Raw genomic sequence first — 24,978 nt, forward strand, 5'->3', positions numbered from 1 at the left:
TGACCCTGGTTTTCTCACACCCCCTGGGTGTATCATAATTCATATTCTCCAACGGGACACATCCATAGCCAAGAGTCATCAATCATGCTCTCCAGTTAGAATTTTGCGTGGCAGAAACTTCAGTCACCTAGTTGCTATCTTTGAAAATGGAATGCAGTTTTGGTTTGCAAATTGCTGCACTGCTCCCCCCACCCCCTTCTGTTGCCAACTCTAAAAAGACCATGGAACTATTTTATGAGTTGACACATGCCTTCTTCTTGCCTAAAATTCATTTAAAAATTTTTTGGAGCATTCCATTACTCTCTAAAAAAGAAATCTTGGAGACTCCTACTTATATATTCATTTGTTTAATTTATACGCCACTCATCTCACTATCCAAAGAGTGGGCTTAACATAAATTTAACTTTGTTTCCTGGCTGGAATTACTATTTCTTACCTCAGAATTACCTTCAGGTAAGATGGTCGGCCTATACATTTTATAAATCAATACATTTTTAGTGCTTTAGAACAGCGTTTCTCAACTTCAGTAACTTTAAGATGTCTGGGCTTTGACTCCCAGGATTAAAATGATACAAAAGACAGATAAATTACAACTGCCGAGAGAAGTCTTTAAAGATTTTTGCTATCAGCTGGGAAAATAAAACATCTGTATCTGAAAACAAACAACAAATGCATACAAGTGGAGTTATAGAAACAGAAGTCCATTTCACCCATTTCTTAATAATACATTTTACAACCAATTTAAACACAATTTTGAATTCGCCATATTTGGAGCCAAGCAGTCCTGCCATCTTGAACAGGACGGAGAGACTCAATGCCCCATGAAGATTCTCAATCATCCAGGTCATGGTTGTCCCAAAGGAGCTTTTTTTAAAAGACAATTGGACTTCATTTTTTCCTTGAAGATATTTTGCTTCTCATTCAAGAAGCTTCTTCAGTTCTGACTGAAGAACTGGCTCTTAGAGCTGCAGAAGCTTCTTGCAGGGGTGGGATTCAAGTTTTTTAACACCCGGTTTTGTGGGCATGGCTTAGTTGGTGGGCGTGGCTTGGTGATCATGTGACTAGGTAGACGTGGGTTGGTGATCATGTTATTGTCTGGGTGTGGCCAACTCAATATCACTCACATCGAGGCACGCATCTCCTCGCTTGCCCTCTCATGACTGTGGGGATGCTGCAACAGTCGTAAGTGTGAAAAATGGTCATGTTACTTTTTTCAGTGCCATTGTAACTTTGAATGGTCACTCCACACAAGCAAAGTACCAGCAAAGGGGGGAAAAAAACTCCAGAGACGTTTCTGAGACAGGAAATCTAGTCCTGCCAAGAATGTAATAAGGGTTAACGGAGAGGCAGTTTCTGTAAGCAACACCAGAATGTTTCCTTCCTGCCTTCCTTACAGGATTAGGCCAGTAATTTCTTTTAACAACCGGTTCTCCGAACTACTTAGAATGTTAACAACCAGTTCTAGCGAATAGGTGTGAACCAATAGAATCCCACCCCTGGCTTCTTGGATGAGAAGTGAAACCTCTTCAAGGCAAAAAACAAAGAAAGCCCAGTTGCTTCTTGAAAAAAGCTCCTTTGTGATGGAGAGGCCACATTTTCACTCCTTCACTCTTTGTCTCTCACTTCCAGAATCCTCCTGGAATCATGAGCATCTTAGATGATGTTTGCGCTACCGTGTATGCAAAGGGCGAGGGGGCCGACCAGACTTTGCTGCAGAAGCTCCAGTCTGGAGTGGGGACCCACGAGCATTTCAACGGCTCCAGTTCAGGATTCATCATCCACCACTATGCTGGCAAGGTCTCCCGCATTCCCCACTATCCTTCCTTGTCTCCCCTTCCTTCCTTCCTCCTTTCAGTTTGGCTTCTCCAGTTTCTGGGCTGAAAATTGCTAACTCTGTTGTGCTGTGGCTTGCACATACTTGTATTGCCTCTAATTTTGGTCACCACAGTGTAAAAAAGATGTCGAGAGTCTAGAAAGAGTGCAGAGAAGAGCAACAAGGCTGATTAGGAGTCTGGGGGCTAAAACATTTGAAGAACAGTTGCAGGAATACACTACCTAGTGTAGTGAAGAGACGGAGTAGGGATGACATGATAGCAGTGTTCCAATATCCCGATCTCCAAAGTACTTGAAGGCAGAACAAGAAGCAATGGATGGAAATTAATCAAGGAGAGAACCAATTTAGAAATAAGTGAAGTGAGAACAATTAATCAATGGAACAACTTGCCTTGTGTTGTGAGTGTTGGTTCATGGGAGGTTTTTAAGAAGAGACTGGACAACCCCTTGTCTGAAATGATATAGGATTTCCTGCTTCAGCAGGAAACTACTAGAAGTCCACCAAGGTCCCTTCCAACTCTGTTGATCTGTGTATGTTTGTTTCTGTGTAAACTGAACTCAGATCAGTTAAAATTATGTTTAAATTGATCATATATATGGGCATATATGTCTACCTGTAGTGCTTGATAATTGGGTTTGGGAACTTATCGCTGAGCAATGTGATCAGAAAGCGTGACAACCTGGTAGCTGTAACAGTTCCAGCTGCTGTCATAAAGTGAATCCCATTTGGGAGATCAGCATTTGCAATCTCCTGCAGGCTTCCCCATTGACTACATTTGTCAGAATCATTCATTCATTCCCTAGTTTGGTGAGGAAACATCTGCAAGGAAATAACCCAGCTTAGAGAGCACCACGGACCCCACATATAAGAAGTATTTGCAGAAAGCATCTTTCCGTGAGCCAAGCATCCTTCCTAGACTGATTAAAGCAGCAACATCCTTGGGACCTCTTGATTTCAGAGACCTGAATGTGTGTTGAGAGCCCCAATAAATGCAGCGCATGATCCAGAACACATAAACGCACAGACCTACACACAGACAGGAACTCGTTCTGCCATGCTGAGACTTCCTAAGGAGGTAGCTGCTTTAATGGTCCGAAGCAGGGAGGCACATTTTGCAAAGTCACTCCTCTGGATGGATGAATCTCTGGCCAATCAGAAATCAGGTTAAAGGGAGGCAGAAGCAGAGAAACTGAAAAATGGCATGGAGGGCAGAAGCTGCCAGTGAAGGTCACAAATGGTGATTGCGTGAGTATGGGATTCTGCAATGGTTCCAACTATGAGGAACAGTCACAATTCTCCTTTTTCAGAATCATTGTGACTTTGAATGGTCATTGAACAAATGGTTTTTAAGTGAGGATTATGTGTGTGTGTATACCCATGCACTTCCATGCTAAAAGAACAAAAGCAATATTCCTTGATGTACTGTCATTATTGGGTCAAGAATTTCCATTACTAAGCCAGGAGGTTGTTAAGTGAGTGACACCTGATTTAATGACCTTTTTTGCCACAGTTCTTAAGTGAGTCACTGCAATTATGAAGCAAATCATACAATGATGAAATGAATCTGGCTTCCCTCATTGACTTTGCTTGTTGTGATCATACCGCTCTGTGACACTGCAATTGTTGCCAGGAGACCCAATTTTGATCACATGACCTCAGAGATGCTGGAGTGAAATGCCTCAGAGATATAGCAATAGCACATAGACTTATATACCACTTTACAGTGCTTTACAGCCCTCTATTAAACAGTTTACAGAGTCAGCATAATTTTCCCCAACAATCTGGGTCCTCATTTTACCCTCCTCGGAAAGATGGAAGGCTGAGCCAACCTTGAGCCTGGTGAGGTTTGAATTGCCAAATTGCAGGCACCCAGCAATCAGCAGAAGTAGCCTGCAGTACTGCACTCTGACCACTGCGCTACCACAGCTCCATATGTATGAGAACCAGTCATAAGTCACTTTCTACAGTGCCACTCTAACTTCAAACGGTTGCTGCATGAATGGTTGTCCGACAAGGATTACTGTACGATGGAGAAGGTGCTAGACTGGGAGTGGGTAGATTTATTTGAAGAAAGTAATGAGAAAGCACATACACCTAACGGGAATTGGAGATGGCAAAAATGCTAACCATTGGCCTATCTATCCTAACCACAGGTCTCCTATGACGTGAACGGCTTTTGTGAACGAAATCGGGATGTGCTTTTCACCGACCTGATAGAACTAATGCAAAGCAGTGAATTGTGAGTCTGTTTTCCCTGCTTTCTTCCCCAAACCTCACTTGGTCGTATTTTTCATTTTTTTTATTCTTGGTTAAAAGCTTCTCTGAGGCATCATCGTGTTACCCCAAAACAAAAGCACATAAAGAAGGAAAACAGAAAGATTTGGACTACAATTCCCGTCAGACAACACGGCCAAGAGTCAGGAATGGGAATTTTATTCCAACAACTTTGAAAGCAGACTTGCTTAAGCTGGTGCCATGAGATGTGTTGACACTTAGTGCAGGACATGCTACCTTGGAATTCTGGGGATTGTAGTTCTGACACAAATCAAATTTGGAATCCTGATTTAAAGAGGCAAAAAATAATCCCCAAATCTGGGGGAGAGAAATGACTAGACTTAGAATAATTTTATTATCACTTTGAATGTACACTTATCGGCATACATAAAAATGAAATTTTGTTGCATACAGTTCTCAAGGGGTCTCCACCTCCAATATACACCACATAAACATGAATAAATAAATAAGTAAATAAATAAAATTAGCAATGTGTCTGGGGAGAGGAGGTGTTGCTCAGATTGGCAGAAGCAGTCTATTAGGGTACCCCAATTTATTTATTTATTTATTCAGGAAATGTAGATGAATGTAGTAAATGTAAATGAGATGGCTGCCCATCTCAAATACGTGACTCTGAACAGCTAACAGCTAAAAACAAATGGAAACAGAATAAAATACAACCAGCATTTAAAAGCATAAATCTTGCAATACCCACCTCTTTTTCTGTGTGTGTACTATGTACCATAAGCATATCAAAGTCACAACTATATAACCTTAAAATGGTGGCATTTGTGGTATAATGTTCTTTCGGCAACAAGATTTCTTATGCAACAATACCGTTTTTGTTCTTATTAAGAGGATGTTAGATAAATATATGGCTATCGGATAGTGGACTAACTTATTCAGGGTCAGTCTGAATATAAAGCAAGGGAGAATTTATTCCTTTGTGCTCCCTACATATACCTCAGAATACCATCTTTAATATCAGTAGTTTATTTTTACATGTCCATTTCCAAAATTCTAGTTCTTTCTTACTTTCTTTCCCATTCTTAGTGCTTTCATCCAGATGCTTTTCCCAGAAAAACTTGATGCAGACAAAAAAGGACGGCCCACTACAGCTGGATCCAAAATTAAGGTACATATTCATTGGAGGGGAAGCTCTTTTTTAATGTGTTCCCCATCAACTGATGCTAGGAAGCAATTAAGGATAATGAAAGCAATCTCTGTAGCTTGTCAATGAACAGGTCTAGTGGTTAAAGCATTAGGCTAGGAACTGGGAGACTGTGAATTCTAGTCCCGCCTTAGACATGAAAGCCAGCTGGGTGATTTTGGGCCAATCACTCCTCCTTAATCTAACCCACCTTGCAGGGTTGTTGTTGTGGGGAAATTAGGAGTATGGAGATTCTTAGTCATCAAGATCACGGTTGTCCCAAAAGTGTTTTTTCAAGAGGCAACTGTGGACTTTCTGATTATTTTTTTGAAGACGTTTTACTTCTCAGCTAAGAAGCTTCTTCAGCTCTGATTGGATGGTGGGGAATGGAAGGATTCACCATCAATCTCCAGTCTACAACACAGTCCTTTCAACCGTTCCAAGAAGGCTCCACACCCATTTGCATTACATATCCTGAGGACACAGATAAACAGCAAGGTGACCTTAACTGCTTGCTAAAAGAATGCAAACGACCAGTTGTCTGCAAGGGGTATAAATTCTTCCATTCCGCATCATCCAGTCAGAGCTGAAGAAGCTTCTTGGATGACAAGTGAAACGTCTTCAAAGATAAAACAGAAAGCCCAGTTGCCTGTTGAAAAAGGACCTTTAGGAGTATGTTTGCTGCCTTGGTAATTTATAAAAACAAAAAGGCAGGATTAAAAACAAGTATGTAAATAAATACAGTAATAGACAGGAATCCCAATGCAATAATTACATCTCAAGGCAATATCAGCTCTCACTAAATTTTCAAAGTTCAGTGAGAAGATTTGACAAGGAGAATTCTGGGAGGCCCTTTATTCTTTGGAAAGGACTTTATTCTTGGTGATCTGAAGCCAAATGTGGTGGGACAGATTGGGTAACACCAAGAATCTTGAATCTCCCCCCAGAAACAAGCCAATGATCTTGTGAACACGCTGATGAAGTGTACGCCTCATTATATCCGTTGCATTAAACCCAACGAGACGAAGAGGCCACGAGACTGGGAAGAGAGTAGGTAAGAGAGAAGGCGTTTCTAATGCTCTACGCACCTCCATATCAAAACCATGAACCAAAAGCAAAACTTAAAATGTGTTCGATCACGGGAAAAGAGACTCGAGACCAGTGTGACAGTTCAGCTCTTTATTTGGTATATAGATCTGTGCTGGACCTGCAAGCCACGGCAGCCCTTCATATAGGGATTGCCAGCGGCTCGCAACCAATGACGGCTCTTTGAATCTCCCGCGATCGGCACGGCCAATCGCTGTTGATTCATTACGAGCCAATCACTGCTGTTCTTTCCACCAATCACAGAGCAGTCCGTTTGGACCAATCAGGTGAGGGTATTCCAAGAATGCTAATATGGAACAAAATGCATTTAAGATATTAATCAGTCCTGTTACAGGTAGTCCTTGACTTATGACCACAACTGGGACCAGAATTTCTGATGCGAGCAAGTTTGTTATAAGTGAGCCACATCTGATTTTGCAAACTTTTTTGCCACACGTGTTAAGCAAATCACTACCGTTCTTAAGTAAATCATGCAGTTGGTCCTTAAGTGAATCTCTCTCCCCCCACACATTGACTTCGCTTGTCAGAAACCAGATGGGAAGGTCACAAATGGTGGTCCCCGTTGTAAATTCATGAGGGTTGCTCAGCATCCAAATTTTGATCATGTGACCATAGAGATACAGAGATGGTCATAAGGGTGAGGATCTATTGTTCGTCCATTTTTTTTTCAGTGCTACTGTAACTTGGAACAGTTGCTAAAGCAAAGGTTGTAAGTTAAGGATTACCTGCACTTGCTAATTGTCCTGGCCTCTCCCATTTCTAAGACGTCTTCCCTCGTTAGCATTTTTCATAAATTTAATGTCCTTGAGAGGTACATTCCCCTGCTATGTTACACATACATCTTGCAGGGTAAAGCACCAAGTGGAGTACCTGGGACTGAAGGAGAATATCCGAGTCCGCCGAGCTGGATTTGCATATCGCAGAATATTTCATAAATTCCTGCAAAGGTAAGAAGTTAGATTGTTATTATCAGACTGATAGAGGATTAGGTAGATATATAAGGTAGATGGATTAGGATGGATGGATGGATGGATGGATAGATAGATAGATAGATAGATAGATAGATAGATAGATAGATGAGAGAGAAAAGAAAAAGAAAGAAAGAAAGAAAGAAAGAAAGAAAGAAAGAAAGAAAGAAAGAAAGAAAGAAAGAAAGAAAGAAAGAAAGAAAGAAAGAAAGAAAGAAAGAGAATAGATGATATGATGGATAGATAGGCTAGATGGGATTCCAATATCTAAGGCACTACCACAAAGAATACAGGGACAACTTATTCTCTGAAACACCAGAAGGCAAAAAAAAAAGCAATAGATGGAAACTAATCAAAGAGAAAAGCAACTTCCAAGGTCCCTTCCAAATCTGATGATGATGATGATTGATGATGATATAAGATTATTTATAGACACACACCTATTTCACAATATGACTTTGGCAATTAGGCATATTTAAAATATCAATAAAAGAAATATAGCAACCAAAACAAGAAGCATAAAATGGCAACTGAAAACAATCAACCAACCAATACTTCACACATTCAACTAACTACTAGTGCTCAGAAAACAGCCAAGTCTTGAGGGCTTTTCCAAAGCATCAACTTAATCTTGGATAGAATGGTCTTCCAGAGGGCTGGTGCAACCATACATTTCCTGGGTTCCACAAGATTATATTCTCTAGTGGGACCCAGAACATCTCCCTTCTGCTGGACCTGATGAGACAGGTAGACACCACTGAAGAGAGGCAGCTCCTCAGATAATTTTCAGTGCCATGAAGGTCTTTTTAGGTGACCACCAATACCTTGAATTGCACTCCAAAACATATTGGGAGCCAGTGCATCTCACATAGCAAAAATGTGCCATGGGTATGTCAACATATCTCCATAATTGTTTGTCACATTCTAGAATAATTGTAACAACAGGGTGTTCTCCAAGGGCAGGTCTATGTAAAACATATTGCAGTAAACTACTTGGGAGGTGATTGAAGTATGAGTGACCGTGGTTAGTGCCTCCTGGTTTAAGAAGAGATACAACTGGCACGCAACATGAAGTTGGACAGAAGTCCTCCTGGCTACAGCTGCCACTTGCTCCTCCAACAGGAGCTGTGAGTCTAGAAAGACTCCTAAATTATGCATCCATTTTGTCTGGAGTAGTACCCCCCTATCCAGAACTAAAGAGGGAAAGTAACTGGATGCAGGAGGCCCTAAAACCATGAGTTATTCAGTCTTACTATGATTGAGTTAATGCCTGTAGGATAATGTGTGTGGACAATCAACCTTTTGGTCCAGCTCAGCTGGGAGGAAAAAGGGACTCGTTCATCAATTCAAATTCTTCACCTTCACCTCCTAACTCAAATTAGGGGAACCGTGGACTGAACAACTTCCTGTATTAAGCCATTCCCACCTTCCTTCCAGATAATTATTTTTGTAAATGGCAGGAATGGATTATGAAATTTGGACTTTGGTCAATGGTCAGGAATTGAGAATGGAGAATTGACTGCTGTCAATGGCTAAGAATGAATGATGGAGAATTGACTGTTGTCAATGGCCAGGAATGGATGATGGAGAATTGACTGCTGTCAATGGTTAAGAACGGATGACAGAAATTGACAGCTGTCGATGGCCAGGAATGGATGATGGAGAATTGACTGTTGTCAGTGGCCAGGAATTGAGGTTTCCACTCTTGATGGAATTGACTGGTCAAGGTGGGGGGGGGGGAGGGGAATTGGAGAATTACTGCTGGGTTGGGGAAGACAAGATGGAGAAAACTAGATCATTTTCTGAAAGAGAGGAAGTGGAATTGGGGGAAAGGAACAGCATTTTTCATGCCAGCATGATGGATCTGCACACATCCAGCGTGTTTGGTGACGTTCAATGGCTAAGAATAATGATGGAGGAATTGAATGTTGACCCAATGGTGACTCTGCAAGTGAAACGGATGACAAATTGACGTTACATTTATAGTCATGGACTCCTCGCATGTTAGCAATCACTTTCAGGTTATTATCTGAGCGCACACATCTGCTTCCTTTCTTAAGGTATGCCATCCTGACTCCAGAAACTTGGCCAAGGTGGCGAGGAGATGAACGCCAAGGAGTCCAGCACTTGTTAAGGTCCGTCAACATGGATGTGGATCAGTACCAGATGGGCCGTACAAAGGTTTTCGTCAAGAATCCAGAGTCGGTAAGTGAAGCAACCTTATGAGCTCTTTTGAAAAATGGGGTCCTTTTGCATTGTTGAGGTTACATAAAAAGTATAATCTATAAACTGAATTACAAGGAACACTGCACACCAGAACAACTAGACACAAGGACAGTTTTTTCCCGAACGCCATCACTCTGCTAGAAAAATAATTCGCTCAAAACTGTTCAATTATTTACAAAATCTGCACTACTGTTACTATTAATCTTCTCATCACTCCTTATCACCCATCCCCTCCCACTTGTGACTCTATGACTGTAACTTTGTTGCTTGTATCCTTATGATTTATATCGACTGTTTCCTAGTATGATTTGATTGCTCATTGTACCCTATGACTTTCATTAAGTGTTGTACCACATGATTCTTGATGAATGTATCTTTTCTTTTATGTACACTGAGAACATTTACACCAAGATAAATTCCTTGTGTGTCCAATCACACTTGGCCAATAAAGCATTCATTCATTCATTCATTCATTCATTCCTAAAGGGAAAAGCATAAGTACCGATAAAGGAGAATATTTGTGTTCAGGGTTGTAGAATACAGGTAGTTTTCAACTTATGACCACAATAGAGTCCAAAATTTCTGTTGCTAAGTGAGACAGCTGTTAAATGAATTTTGCCCCATTTTACGACACTTTTTTGCCAGAATTGTTATGCGAATCACTGCAGTCATTAAGTTAGCAACACAGTTGTTAAGTGAATCTGGCTTCCCCATTGACTTTGCTTGTCAGAAGGACGCAAAAAAGGATTACAGTGGCCCTGGGACACTGTAGCCGTCATAAATATGAACTGCCAAGGATCTAAATTTTGATCATGTGACCATAGGGTTGCTGCAACAGTTGTGTGATAAATGGTCGTAAGCAATTTTTTCAGTGAGGTTGATACTTGGAACGATCACTAAATGAATTATTTTAAGTCGAGGACTATCTGTATTTGTAGCTCAGCATTAGTGATGTTACCTAGGTAATTTTAGGTAATTAAACGTATGCAGAAAAACAACCAAGCTCAGAGAACACCAAGGACCCCTCATATCTTAAGTCCACAACAGGCAGAAAATATTTGGAAAGGGTCATCTCCCTAATTCACATATGAAGGGAGGGGATAGCACAATCCAGGTTGCAAGACTGTGTTATCATAGCCATTTCAATAAAAGTAGTTTTATCCTTCCTCTGGAGTTGTGCCCTTGGTCTAGCCTAACTGGTAGGACTGGTAGAGAATAAACGCAAGGTTGTTTTTTTCCCCTTCTCTTCCTCCTGCCTTCATTTGATTTTATTGTTCTTCTTTTTGCTACCAGCTCTTCCTCCTAGAGGAGATGCGGGAACGGAAGTTTGATGGGTATGCCCGGGTCATCCAGAAAGCGTGGCGCCGTCACATCGCCATCAGGAAGTATGAGCAGATGCGAGAAGAAGGTAGGAGAGGGGTCCTTGTTCTCAGGACATGATGGTACCCCACTAGTTGAGGCCACACCTGGAATATGTGTCCAGTTCTGCTCACTGTGTTACAAAAAACAGGGCTGGGCTGCTGGGGGTTCGAAGGGGTTAGCGAAGATTCTGTGCAGTTCGGAAAGCCCCCAAATCCCACTCCTGGCTGGCCCCACCCACCTCACCCTGCCTCTCCCAGGAGTCCCCATGCGGCCTGATTTGGATGCAGGTAAGTGCAGAACATACATGGAGGCTCAGGGAGGGCAAAAAACGGGCCTCCCGGAAGTTCAGGAAGGCCGGAAATGGGCCCATTTCTGGCTTCCAGAGAGCCTCTGGAGCCCGGGGAGGCTGTTTTTGCCCTCCCAGAGGCTCAAGGAAAGCCTCCGGAGTCCAGGGAAGACAAAAACTGCCCCCTGCCGTGGTGCAGGAGGCCAACTTGGCCACGCCCACCATGGCCACGCCCACCCAGCAACTGGGCAGAGAACCCATTGCAAAAAAATTTGAGGCCCACCCCTGACAAAAAAGATGCTGTCTCTAGAAAGGGTGGTAGAGAAGAGCCACAAAGATGACTAAGGGACTGGAGGCTAAATAGTATGATGAATGCTTGAGGGAGCTAGGTACGCCTAGCCTATTGAAGAGGAGAATTAGGCGGACGTGGTAACTACCTTCCAATTCTTGAGGGGCTGCCTTTGACATTCTCTAAGGCACCAGAGGGCAGGACAAGAAGAAGTGAGCGAAGGCTTGTAAAACAGAGGTCCAATCTTGAAGTAAGGAGAAATTTCCAACTTCTATTTTGGAGATTTTCAAAAGTAGAACCATTTGTCCAGGATGGTATAAGAGCTGTGGTGGCGCAGTGGTTAGAATGCAGTACTGCAGGCTACTTCAGTTGACTGCTGGCTGCCTGCAACTTGGCAGTTTGAATCTCACCAGGCTCAAGGTTGACTCAGCCTTCCATCCTTCCAAGGTAGGTAAAAGGAGGACCTAGATTGTTGGAAGCAATAGGCTGACTCTGTAAAATCACATAGGGAGGGCTGTAAAAGCACTGTGAAACACAGAGAAGTTTAAGTGCTATTGCTATTGTTATAAGGTTGCCTGCTTTGAGCAAGGGATCGGGATGAGCTTCAAAAATTTTAGCAAAGGGTTCTCTGCCCAATTGCTGTGTGGGTGTGGCCATGGTGGGCATGGCCTAATCGGTCTCCTGCACCATGGCAGGGGGGTGGGGTCTTGCCCTCCCCGGGCTCTGGAGGGTTTCCTCAAGCCTCTGGGACAGAGGTGGTATTCAGCAAGTTCTGACCAGTTCTGGAGAACCAGCAGCAGAAATTTTGAGTACCAGCAAATCCCACCTCTGACTGGAGATTTTACAGTATCCTTCCCCTGCCACGTCCACCAAGCCACACCCACGGAACCGGTAGTAAAAAAAATTGAATCCCACCACTCTTCTGGGAGGGCAAAAATGGCCTCCCCGGGCTCCGGAGGCTCTCTGGAAGCTGGAAAGGGGCCCATTTCCGGTCTTCCCAAACTTCTGGGAGGCCCATTTTTCACCCTCCCTGAGCCTCTGTGCACACCCTGCGCTTACCTGCATCCAATATGGGCCACATGGGGACTCATAGGAGGGGCGGGGTGGGGTGGGCAGCGCCAGCCAGGAGTGGGATTTGGGGGTTCTCCTGAACCCCTGCAAACCCCCAGCAGCCCACCCCTGAAGGGGATGGATTAGAACAGGGGTCCCCAACCCACAATCCATGAACCGACATCTGTCCATGGCATGCCAGAAAGTGGGTCACACAAACAAATGAAGCCCCATCCATGGAATACTGGCAGTATGCAAAACCACCCCCCACTGATCTATTGAAAAACCTCTCTCCATGGAACCATCCCTGTGGCCCCAATGGATGGGGGGCCACTGGACTAGAAGACACCCCCCCCCCAAGTCCCTTCCAGCCCTATGATTCTATCTTCTATGTTAGATAATAACTGCAAGTGAGATTCAAATATTTGTTTATAACAAATATTTACTTTTCACATTTTTGAATTGCACACTTCTCCTGTGTTACTAATCAGTAACATTATAATCAGTCATAACCACCGATGTCTACCGCACTTCACTATTTGCTCTTCCCCTTGTTATCCCTTCTCCATGAAGCATCCCATATCCTGTACAACTTCAAAGAGAGACGACGAAACAGCATCAACCGGAATTTTGTGGGTGATTATCTGGGCATGGAAGACAAACCAGAACTGCGCCAGTTTTTGGGCAGAAGGGAGAGAATCGATTTTGCCGATTCAGTCACCAAGTACGACAGGCGGTTTAAGGTAAGATGGAGTTGATCTTCCACCATGAGGTGAAGAACCAAAAGCTGTCTTCCAATACCGACCTCTTTTTCCAAAACCTCAAAGAATTCTTGGCCTTTGTCAAAGAGTTTAAAATTGTTGAAACAGCTTCACAAACTTTCTTTTTAGAGTACATGTCAGGGCTGCCCCTAATCAATCTCTAGGAAAGAAAACCCTTGACTCCTGTGATGACCTGGGGCATAGCACAAAGGCACCACAGTCAAATAAGCAATAAGAGTCCCTTTATTATCTCCAACTTTACCTTCAGCTGGAGAAAAACTCTCCTTTAACTGTAGAAAATTCAGTCCAAAACAAGGTACATACAAACTGTAACTAAAAATCCAAACAAACTAAACTGAAGTAATTAACTTGACAGGGCAGGAGAAGGAATTTCAAACTTGAAAGCAGGGCAAAACTCACACAGTTGGGAAGATGCCAGGAACACAGATAAGCCACGACGATACTAGATAAATTCACATTTGCTGCCAGCAACTTGCTGTGCGCAGCTTCATCTTTTATACACTGTGTTCCCAGCTTCAGCTAATAAAGGGAATCAGGGCCCTTTCCTCCCCCGTAAGCCATGCAACTCACGTTGCTCCCTTCTCCGTTCCTCCCTGCGTGCCCTAGGATGAAGAGTGGGTGGGCCTGGGTCTTCTTCTGAATTCCCTCTGCCTTGCGCTACCTCTCCCCTGTTCTGCCCAGCCCGACTTTGCCCTTCCCCAGTTTTTTCCATAGCCAACGGAGCCACACTCCCACTCCTTGTCAGCTATTCGGCCTCCAACTCTGAGTCAGATTCCGACAGGGGCATGACAACTCCATAGAGTCAGAGAAAAGGTACTTTTCTTTAAAAGTACCTTTAAGGTCCTTTTTTAAAAAAAAAATGGATGGCAGCAAAAGCCCAGGCAAGGTCTGAGATAAATTCCCATGAAAAGACAAATTGAAAATAACCCCAGAGCTCACCCACCCTCAGTAGCCAAGCTACCAGATGTCAGCCAGGAAGATGTTTTGGGAACATCTCCAGTCTAGGTGCACCAATCCTTCTTCACGCATACCTATCCCAGAATGGTTGGCTTTGAAGATGTGAAATAACCCATTGCTTCTCACAAATTCATCTCGCACCACCTGCACGCTTCCCCTCCCAAATACCCATTGCTCCCCACCTCTGTTTCCATGGCAGCTGGCAGCAAGCTTGAAAGGAAGTGTAGGCAGCCAGGCTGACCGAGTTGAAATGGTTATTATATTTTATGCTTCTATCAGTACTGAAGATCTTATTTTTTTTCTATTCTGATAGTTCTCAGCTTATGAGCACAATTGAGCCTCAAGTTTCTGTTTAAGTAAGGCAGTTGTTAAGTGAGTTCTGCCCCATTTTATGACCTTTTTTTGCCATAGTCATCACTACAGTTATTAAGCAAATCATGCAGCCATTAAGTGAATCTACCTTCCCCCCATTGCTTGTCAGAAGCCAGATGGGAAAGGTTACAAATGGTGATCACATGACCACCAGAACAATGCAACTGTCAAAAGTACATGCCAGTTGCCAAATGTCCAAATTTTGATCATGACTGCAACTGTCATAAGTGTGAATTGACATCATAAGTCCATTTTTTTTAGTGCCATTCTAACGTCAAAGTGTCACTAAACTTTAAGGACTACCTGTGCTTTCCTTTTTTCTTCTCGTCTTTATCCCTAATTTTGCTTTGTCTTTGCTTTCCCTCTTTTTCCCTTGAAACCATTTTTTGTGCTCCTTTGTATTTTATATTTTTTTTCTGAAATTTAGTAGTTGTTTAAAAAAACACCCAAGGAATTTTTTTTGAGCAGATTACCAGCTGTAAAACTTCCGCCTCTTATTTTTCATCTGCGCAGTCCATCAAGAGGGACTTAATCTTAACACCCAAACACCTGTACCTGATTGGCCGAGAGAAGGTGAAAAAGGGGCCTGAGAAAGGCCAGATCCGGGAGGTGCTGAAGAAGAAACTGGAAGTCCAAAGAGTCAATCGGGTCTCTCTCAGGTGAGCTGCATTCCCATCCTGTAAAACAGGAGTCCCCAAACTTGGCAATTTTAAGACTTGTGGAAGTTGAAGTCCACAAGTCTTAAAATGGTCATGTTGGGATACCTCTGCTATAAAAGGCACCAAGGCCGCAGCATCAAGTGGCTTTTGCTAGAGAAACCTCAGCAGGTGTGTTTAAAAAGGCCCTGGGGTTGAAATCCTCCATGTGACACATGTGGAAAAGCTTCACTCATGTGCTCACAGCCATCATTTTGACTCTTAAAATGCCCCATGGACATCCCTAGCCCCCCTTGCCACTCTTAATGTTGGAGGAACACCTACCCATCCAATCATCCAGCTAATTCTCCATCTCCCAAACTGGTGTTTTTCTACCTTGAGAGCTTGAAGATGTGTGGATTTCAACATGCTGGCTGGGGAATTCTGAGGGTTGGAAGTCCACATAAACTCAAGCAGAAATTAACAGTTTAGCAGAGTTGGAAGGGACCTTGCAGGGCATCTAGTCCAACCCCCGACCCAAGTAGGAGACCCTACACCATTTCTGACAGATAGCAGTCTAGTCTCTTCTTGAAAGCTTCCAGTGATAAAGCTCCCACAACTTTCAAAGGCAACTTCTGTTCCATGGGTTGATTGTTCTCACTGTCAGAAAAAATTCTCCTTATTTCCAGGTTGAATCTCTCCTTGTTCAGTTTCCATCCATTGTTCCTTGTCTGGCCTTCGGGTGCTTTGGAAAAATAGCTTGACCCCTTCTTCTCTGTGGCAGCCCCTCAAATATTGGATCACTGCTATCATGTCTCCCCTGGTCCTTCTCTTCACTAGACTAGCCAGGCCCAGTTCCTGCAACCATTGAGAAACACTGACCTAAACTGTGAAGGAATTCTGGATAGCGACATAGAGGGAAGGGCCCAACTGGCACAACAAATAAAGCAGGACAAAATTGTTTCTGGTCAATAGCTGTCTCCTGCTTATTGAACAGGAGCCTTGAGTGCAGGAAAATCCCCATCTTACATGCCACTCTTGAATGGGGAAGCACCACCCTTCCACCCAAGATCAAAGCTGGGATGTGTTCCCTGTGGCAGCTCTTTTGGTTGGTGCTTTCCCCCTTAGTTGCAAAGCCCAAAGGCTCAGTTGCTTCTTCCAGACTCTTAACAGCCACGACGCATAAATGGGCCAAAGGACTAGAAATAAACTTGTCTTAAGAGTGAAAAGGGATTTTTGCAGTCGCCAGTCCTTGCAAGCCAAACCACTCTGGCTGAAGTCCCTCTTGGGCACAAGCGTTATTTGAGGCTCCTGGGGGTCTGGGGCATCTGTCCTTCTTTCCAGAAAACTGACATTTTTTCCTTTTTGTTTTTTCCTTTTCCCCTCCTGATTCTTTTCTCCCCAGCACGAAACAGGATGATTTCTTCATCCTCCACGAAGCCGAGGCAGATACGCTCCTGGAATCCATCTTCAAGACGGAAGTCATTAGCCTGCTATGCAAACGCTATGAAGAAGCCACCCGAGAAAAGCTCCAGCTCCATTTCAGTGACACGTGAGCAGACTAAGAGGGTTGGCTTGGAAACCTAATATATTAGCCAAGGGCCGCTCAGAGCAAAAACAGTTTGCTGCCACGACAATGGGAAACAATTTAAAACCTCCCTCAGCTTCTCATTCACTGCTGTTTCCCACAGCAACCGTGAGCTGGAAGTGTGCTCGGTAGTTCCCCACCACCCGTTTTTTTTCCTGCCATTCACTTAGCTACAGATTCAGCGGTCTTCAGGTTCTGCTGAAAACCATTGTGTAGTCATCTGAGCAAGTGATAACAGATAATCAGAGTTGGAAGGGACCTTATAGGTCATCTAGTCCAACCCGCCGCCCAAGCGGGAGACCCTACACCATTTCTGACAAATGGCAGTCCAATCTCTTCTTGAAGGTCTCAAGTGAGGATGCTCCCACAACTTCCAACGGCAACTTCTGTTCCATTGGTTGATTGTTCTCACCATCAGAAAGTTTCTCCTTATTTCCAGGTTGAATCTCTCCTTGTTCAGTTTCCATCCATTATTCCTTGTCTGGCCTTTGGTTGCTTTAGAAAATAGCTTGACCCCTTCTTCTTTGTGGCAGCCCCTCAAATCTTGGAAGATTGCTATCATGTCTCCCCTGGTCTTTCTCTTCACTAGATTAGCCAGGCCCAGTTCCTGTAACTGTTCTTCATATGTTTTAGTCTCCAGTCCCCTAATCATCCTGGCTGCTTTTCTCTGCACTTTTTCTAGAGTCTCAACCTCTTTTTTACAGTGTGGTGACCAAAACTGGATGCAGGACTCTAAGTGTGGTCTTACTAAGGCTTTACGGAGTGGTATTAGTACTTCCCTTGATCTTGATTATGTCCCTCTGTTAATGCAATTTAGGATTGCATTAGCTTTTTTGGCTGGATTGGAAGTGAGGAAGGAAGGAAGGAAGGAAGGAAGGAAGGAAGGAAGGAAGGAAGGAAGGAAGGAAGGAAGGAAGGAAGGAAGGAAGGAAGGAAGGAAGAAGCCCCCCTGTGTCTCAGGCCCAAAATCAAGAATGGCAGGTGGTTATTCGTCCAAGCCAGCTCTTTTTTACTATTATTATACCTACAGACAAAGTCTTGCCGGATGGCAGACTCCACTGTCTGCCTACAATTACTCTTTGACTTATTAGGAAGCGGCTGTCTTCACCCTCTTTCTCTCACACATATTGTCAGCTTACAACCATTTGTTCCCTCAAAGTTGAAATGGCACTGAAAAAAGAGACACATTATGACTATTTTTCACACTTACGCCCATTGAAGCAACCCCATGGTCATATGTTCAAAATTCTCCCACACCTCACTGCTGTCTGAACCCAAAGACAGCTGATGACTGCCAGCCTGCCCTGGCCCCATCTCTGCCTCTGATGCAGAGCCCTCGTCCGAGCCTTCCTCAGCCTCCAGGACTGGCCCAGCTTCCTCCCCAACCTCCTCCCTATCCGATTCTGCTGCCAGCACCGCTAGCCACCGGCAGGCCACAACAGTCATAAGTCTCTTTCTTCAATACAGTTGTAACTTCAAACGGTCATTCAATGAATGGTTGTAAGTTGAAGACTATCTGTATATAAATAATGTTGATTGCTAATCACTTATGGCCAACTCATCCATAAATCTGTGTAATCTCCTTTTAATGCTGTGGTTTTTTGGTCTTTGCCATCTCAGGTGACAGTGGCTTAATTCTGATTTGCATAATCAAGTCACTCTTTTTTGCTGTCCTCAAAGGTCATCCTGCCGACAGGCAAAATGGAGCTATGGTCCATTTTGGCTCTCCTGGATGAAAGCACCAAAGGTAGCTCAGGCAGCTCCCAAATATAGGATTAGAAGGGTTTTGAGGCTAGAGGTTAAGACCACGTGTTGTAACCTGGATTGTCTTCCTCTTCCTTCATTTCAGACTACAATTCCGTGTGAAGAAGGAAGGCTGGGGCGGAGGCAGCACCCGGACAGTGACCTTTATGAATGGTCCAAACAACGTGGCTTATCTCAAATCATCCGGAAAAAATCTCTGTGTCTGCATTGGAAGTGGGCTGCCTAAGAATTCCAGTAAGTGGCTTATGACATGAGCCATGGTGGCGCAGTGGTTAGAGTGCAGTACTGCAGGCTACTTCTGCTGACTGACTGCAGTTTGGCAATTCAAATCCCACCAGGCTCAAGGTTGACTCAGCCTTCCATCCTTCCGAGGTGGATAAAATGAGGACCCAAATTGTTGGGGGCAATAGGCTCACTCTGTAAAACCATTTAGAATAGAGTCAAGTCGAGTCGAGTCGAGTCGAGCCGAGTCGAGTAGAGTAGAGTAGAGTAGAGTAGAGTAGAGTAGAGTAGAGTAGAGTAGAGTAGAGTAGAATTCTTTATTGGCCAAGTGTGATTGGATACACAAGGAATTTGTCTTGGTACAAATGCTCTCAGTGGATATAAAGGAAAAGATATATTCGTCAAGAGTCAAGAATCATAAAGTACAACACTTCATGATAGTCATGGGGTACAATAAGCAATCAAATCATATTTGAAAACAGTCAATATAAGGCTTACGGAGGGCTATAAAGCGCTGTGAAGCATTAGATAAGTCTAAGTGCTATTGCTATTACTATTGTGGATCTTGTCTGGGAGGTCAACAGGAGCGGGCCAATTCAGAGGTTGAAGGAACCTGGCCAGCTGAATCTCTTCTGGCACTCTTCCAGCATTAATAATGCCTTGGTTTGACTTCTCCTGGGAGAAGGCAGGGTGAGAGAGGCTGAGATTTCAAAGGACTGCTCCCATCTCGGAGGGAAGTTGCTTTGGGGGAAAGAGTCCAAACAAGGGTGGGCTTCTTGGGGGTTTGCAGGGGTTTGGGAGATCCTCTAGCTAAGATTCTGTGCAGTTTGGAGAACCCCCAAATTCCACCCCTGGCTGGCCCCACCCATCCCTCCCCCAGATGTCCCCATGCGGCCCATTTGGGATGCACGTAAGTGCAAGCCACGCAGGGAGGCTCAAGGAGGCCTCCTGGAAGTTCGGGAAAGCTGGAAACGAGCCCATTTCTGGGTTCCAGAGATCCTCCAGAGCCCGGGGAAGGCCATTTTCACCCTCCCAGAGGCTCAAGGAAAGCTTCCAGAACCCAGGAAGTGCAACCCCCCCCCACCCGCCATGATGTAGGAGGCTGACTAGGCACGCCCACCATGGCCACGCCCACCCAGCAACCAGGCAGAGAACCCGTTGCTAAAATTTTTGAAGCCCACCCCCGAGTACAAATATTCAAACAATATACTTTAACCAACAATCCAGGTAGCTATTGTACAATAAATGCAGAAAGGTGGAATTGTCTCATGAAGGGGAGTGTGTTCTCCTTGTTACTTCTGTTGTGAGCAGAAATAGTTGCAGTCATGGTCTCATAAACAGGTTGTGTCAGATCCGGAATAATGTCAGGTTTCCAAGTGATGAAATCCATTTAAAAAGAAAAAAAGCAAAGTCCACCTTCCAAAACAATTTCTTTTATTTAGGAAAGCATCAAATTGGCAAAGTCCGTGGTAATTCTGGATCTGACACAACCTGGAATTCTCACAATATAATATAAGTATAATAGAATTGTTAGAGATAAAGTACTGTAAGGATAAAATATGTTTGAATAAATGGTGATGATGAAATGAATGTTATAAAGTAGGCTAAGTTAAAATGGGGATTTGCTCACATAAAATGATGAAATGCAAGTAACAGTCTATTAAATAATTAATAATGATTATATCAGAAATACGTATAACTTGTACATAATATGAGGATTAAAAAATAATTAGAAAGGAATGACTGTAGAGATTGTGCACAAGAGACTAGTACCGACTGACACACTGTATGTAACTGAAGATGGTTTTATGTTTTTTGTTTGTGTTTTTTTGTGTGTTTGTTTAAAAAAATAAAAAACTTTTCAAAAAAACCAAAGAAAGCTGTGCTTCTGCAGAGACGGTATTTGTTTGGGCACTCAAAGGTTAGCGCCAGGTAAAACATACCACCAGAGAACTTCTATCTTCAACCCTTCTTCGTGTTTTTTTCTCATCCTGTAGAGCCAACCAAAAAAGGAATCCAGCAAAGCAGAGGACGTCCTCCCAAACACCCGCCAATATCCCGAGCTGCTCCGCCAATTCCAAGAGGTAGGAAGACTGTGCTCAGCTTCTAGGACTGTTGTGAGGGACTTATAAAGGAGAGAAGTAAGGAGAACTTTGGAGAACCTCGCTGAGGAATGAATGAAAATGTGGGCTAGCCAGGAATGGAAAACCTGCAGCCAAACCTCCTAGCCTCTTTGTAGTCTCCAACGTGAGCTCACGACTACAGTGGATCCACCAAATCGGGTGGCAAACAAAAAATCCACCCAAGTTTTGAATTAGGTCACAATTCAAATATTGGGTGGTGAACAAAATCGGTGCAGAAAGATTCCCTTTCTGCACCGATTTCCCCTTTGGCAGCTTTTTTTTGACTGCGCACATACGCAGTCAGTCGTACTTCCGGACACAACCAAATCGGGTCGCAACTGGAGTGCAGGAACAGATTACGGTCACGACCCGAGGCTCCACTGTATGCAGAGGCAAATCGCTGACTTAGGGTAGTTGGCTTCCTTTTTTGTTGTTGAAAATAAATTTAAAAAATAGGTGTCTGAAGCTATTGCCAAATGCCGGGAAAATCAGGAGATCCAGACAGTTCAAATGGGGGTTCTCTACAAGAATCTGAACTACTGACAGCCAGGGGGAATTAACAGGAGATAAGAGTGGAAGGAATTCAAGATGGGCTGGATTTAGATCTTTTGTGGGCATGAAGGGACTCATGAGTGATGACATGTTTGACTCCTCCCTCAGTCTCAGCCTGGTCATCTTCTACAGCTATTATTAAAGAAGGTTAAAAAAAGCAAACCAAACAAATTAGGTTATGCCAAGAACAAATAATAGAAGCTAAAACATCTAGCCCTGGTCTTTTTGTGATGCTCTCAGCTCTCTTCAGAACTGGAAAGATGGTGGAGGTATACACACAACTGAATTTACTTTATTTGAGGGGAGGGGTTTCACCCTTTATCATAAATTTTAGCAAACAGCTGGGCATAGAGGAATTCAGAAAGTACTGATGAAGGGATACAAAATATGCTACCAAAACCATCAAGAGATAATACAGTAGTCCTCAATATACAACCAGCTGTTTGGCAACCAAAGTTATGATAGATTCCACTCAAAAGATAATTACAACCGGGGTGGGATTCTACCAGTTCATACCTATTCACTAGAACTGATTATTAACATTCTAAGTAGTTCAGAGAACCGGTTGTTAGAAGAAATTACTGGTCTAATCCTGTAAGGAAGGTAGGAAGGAAACATTCTGGTGTTGCTTACAGAAACTGCCTAGGTGGATTTGCTCCCCAAGGGGATTTTACCATGTATTTTACCAGTAATGGTTGATAAGGCAGGCTCGAAAAGTTAGCGCCTTCCTAAGCATAATCATGGGCGTTGAATCCGTTGGTGATGTCCATCTTGATTTCTGGATTCATGGAGACCTAACCCTAATCCTACGTGGATTTGGACCCCAAGGGGACTTTACCGTGTATTTTACCAATAATCATAGATAAGGCAGGCTCAAAAAGTCAACACTATCCTAAGCGTACCGAGGCACTATGAATCTGTTGTCAATGTCTCCTTTGGAGTGGGTATTAACTTAAACCTCTGATGTGTGATGATGAAGATGATGATGATGATGATGATGATGGTTGTGGTTGGCCTCTATGATTTTCAAAATTTATATAAAGAATGGTATCATCTCTTTCTAGGAATATGTATCTCAGAGAAGCTTGCAGATTTTAAAATTGGCACCTTTAAGATGCGTGGACTTCAATTCCCAGAATTTTCTTCTTGGCTGGGGAATTCTGGGAATTGAAGTCCATGCATCTTAAAGCTGCCAAGTTTGAGAAACACCGATTTAGAGAGTTTAGCAGCTAAAATTCATCTGATATGGTGAACTGCAGTGGTGGTATTCTACCAATTCAGCCAGGTTCGGGCAAACCAGTAGTAAAACATGCTACTGTTTGGCCGAACCGGTAGTAAAAAAACAGCTATTTCTCTTTTTATTTCCTCCCAACAATCAGCTGTTCTGACAATCAGCTGTGCCAGGGTCCCCCTCGCTGTCTTACTGCTTCGCCCAGGAGGCTTCCCTGAGGCCCAGGAGGCAAAAAAAACAGAACGTGGGCGGGGGGGGGTGTGCTGCAAAAAAAAGAGAAGCCACTCCCACCCAGTCACATGGCCCTGCCGACCTAGCCACTCCTACCTAGCCATGCCCACAGAACCAGTAGTAAGAATATTTGCATCCCACCCCTGGTGAACGGCATACCTTCATAATTTTAAGCCTGCATGGTCTTAGGCTCTCTAAGAATTTGAGAGATCTCTAAAACTTTTAAGAATTAACTCCCCTATAAAAGAACATTTCACACAAAAAAATATCCCAGATCTCCTACAGAGTCTAAATGAGGAGCAAGGGGGGGCTTATCTGCCAAACAATTAGTCTGTAAAAAGTGGATGGTTCAGTTAGCAAGACAGCTGTTTGCACCACTTCTAGGAGGAAACCAATCAGTTATCTGCAGGAATGGAGCCACTCAACTTCCTTACAACACCAGGCAACAGGAACAGACCTACTGCAGTCCCCAAAGGCCTGGATCAGGTCCTCCAGCCACGGCACTTCCAAAACAAAATATGGCACGCCGGCCAAAGGCCAGGGTACCCCCAGATCACAACATGGAGTTCCTCAGTGTCCCTGACCAGGGCATGGCTGGGTATGTACTACTTTTATTTTTTTAAAAAAGCTAAAGAGTTCCCCTGTCCAGTGGTGTCCAACTCTGGAGGGCAGTTGCTCATCTCCGTTTCCTCGGAATGGGACAAATTGCCACGACCAACTCACCGCTGCCAACTCAACCACGACCAACTCACCGTGGGACATCTTGGTGTGAGACAATTTAACAATTCTATTTAATGATTTAAAGTAAATTTTAAAATATTTTAATTTTTGCCAATCACATTTCATTCTGTCCCTCCTTTTGCATCCTATCTTTAATGATTCTGTTCCACTATTTCTTTGATATTAATGTAATTCTTGTCCCGCAGGGAATTGTCCTGCAGTGAATTGACTGTGGCAAGTTGGCTGTGGCAAATTGGCTGTGGCAAGTTGGCTGTGGCAAATTATCATAGACCCCCATTTCCTAGCCAAAGGAGCCAGCATTGTGCAAAGATGGTTCCGTGGTCATGTGGCCAGCATGACTATATGCTGAGACACACAGAACACTGTTACTTTCGCACCAAAGTGCTTCCAGCATTCTAGAAGATCCTTGTATTGCTGTTTTATGTTATTTTATGTTGTTTTCTCATACAGGTAGTCCTAAACTAATGACCACTGTTGAGCCCAAAATTTATGTTATTAAGTGGGAAATTTGTGAGCAACCATCATAAATGTGAATCAATTGTCAAGCATCCAAATGTAAATTATGTGTCCATGGGGATGTTGCAACAGTCATAAGTGTGAAAAATGGTCATAAGTCACTTTTTTCAGTGCCGTTGTAACTTCGGTCACTAAGTGAATTGTTGTAAGATGAGGACTACCTTGGGAAAAAGAAAACTTAAAATACTAATAGAATGTAGCTCAGGGTTGAACTAGGAAATAATTGGTGCTCTCTGAGTTTGGTTGTTTGCTTGCAGATTTTTCATTACCCAGTTAGATGATCTCATCAGTGTATTGATGATATTAGCAAGTCAGGTGATAAAATGTTTGCAAGCAAACAACCAAGTTCAGAGAGTATCAAGGCCTCCAAAAAAGCCTTCAAATAGTCACCTGGGTGTGGTTATTGCATTTGAACCCCAAAATATTTGTGATCCAGCCTTGCTGGTCCAAGACAGAGCAATACACCCAGCTTGGATGAGGTGTTGGACAATTTGTTCATTTTTCTCTCCAATGTATCAGGACACAAAGGAAAAGAAGTATCAGCCAAAGGCCACCTCCTGCTGCAGGAAGACCCAAACCCCAACCCAAGATTTCTGGACCACGTTGTCGGGCTTTGTACCGTTATCTTAGTCAGGATGTGGACGAACTGAGTTTCAATGTGGGCGATGTCATAGATCTCTTGATGGAAGGTAAGGGGACTTCGCTCTGGCCCAGGTGA

General features: G+C 43.5%; 1 protein-coding gene across 1 annotated transcript in view; it reads left to right on the forward strand.

Moving 5' to 3' along the window:
* The window catches only part of MYO1F (myosin IF), a 77,853-nt gene that overhangs the window by 51,557 nt on the left and 1,318 nt on the right, over window positions 1–24,978 (forward strand). The window contains exons 14-27 of the mRNA XM_026698998.2: window positions 1,630–1,797; window positions 3,988–4,073; window positions 5,162–5,243; window positions 6,206–6,312; window positions 7,214–7,312; window positions 9,394–9,538; window positions 10,853–10,967; window positions 13,120–13,289; window positions 15,171–15,316; window positions 16,698–16,844; window positions 18,730–18,878; window positions 20,864–20,950; window positions 23,388–23,601; window positions 24,780–24,949. Coding sequence (XP_026554783.2) covers window positions 1,630–1,797; window positions 3,988–4,073; window positions 5,162–5,243; window positions 6,206–6,312; window positions 7,214–7,312; window positions 9,394–9,538; window positions 10,853–10,967; window positions 13,120–13,289; window positions 15,171–15,316; window positions 16,698–16,844; window positions 18,730–18,878; window positions 20,864–20,950; window positions 23,388–23,601; window positions 24,780–24,949 — 1,885 coding nt within the window. The remainder of the gene's footprint in view (window positions 1–1,629; window positions 1,798–3,987; window positions 4,074–5,161; window positions 5,244–6,205; window positions 6,313–7,213; window positions 7,313–9,393; window positions 9,539–10,852; window positions 10,968–13,119; window positions 13,290–15,170; window positions 15,317–16,697; window positions 16,845–18,729; window positions 18,879–20,863; window positions 20,951–23,387; window positions 23,602–24,779; window positions 24,950–24,978) is intronic.

The sequence above is a fragment of the Pseudonaja textilis genome, chromosome 1, assembly GCF_049901715.1.
Source record: "Pseudonaja textilis isolate UNSWEBS1 chromosome 1, rPseTex1.2, whole genome shotgun sequence".
NCBI classification, from domain to species: domain Eukaryota; kingdom Metazoa; phylum Chordata; class Lepidosauria; order Squamata; family Elapidae; genus Pseudonaja; species Pseudonaja textilis.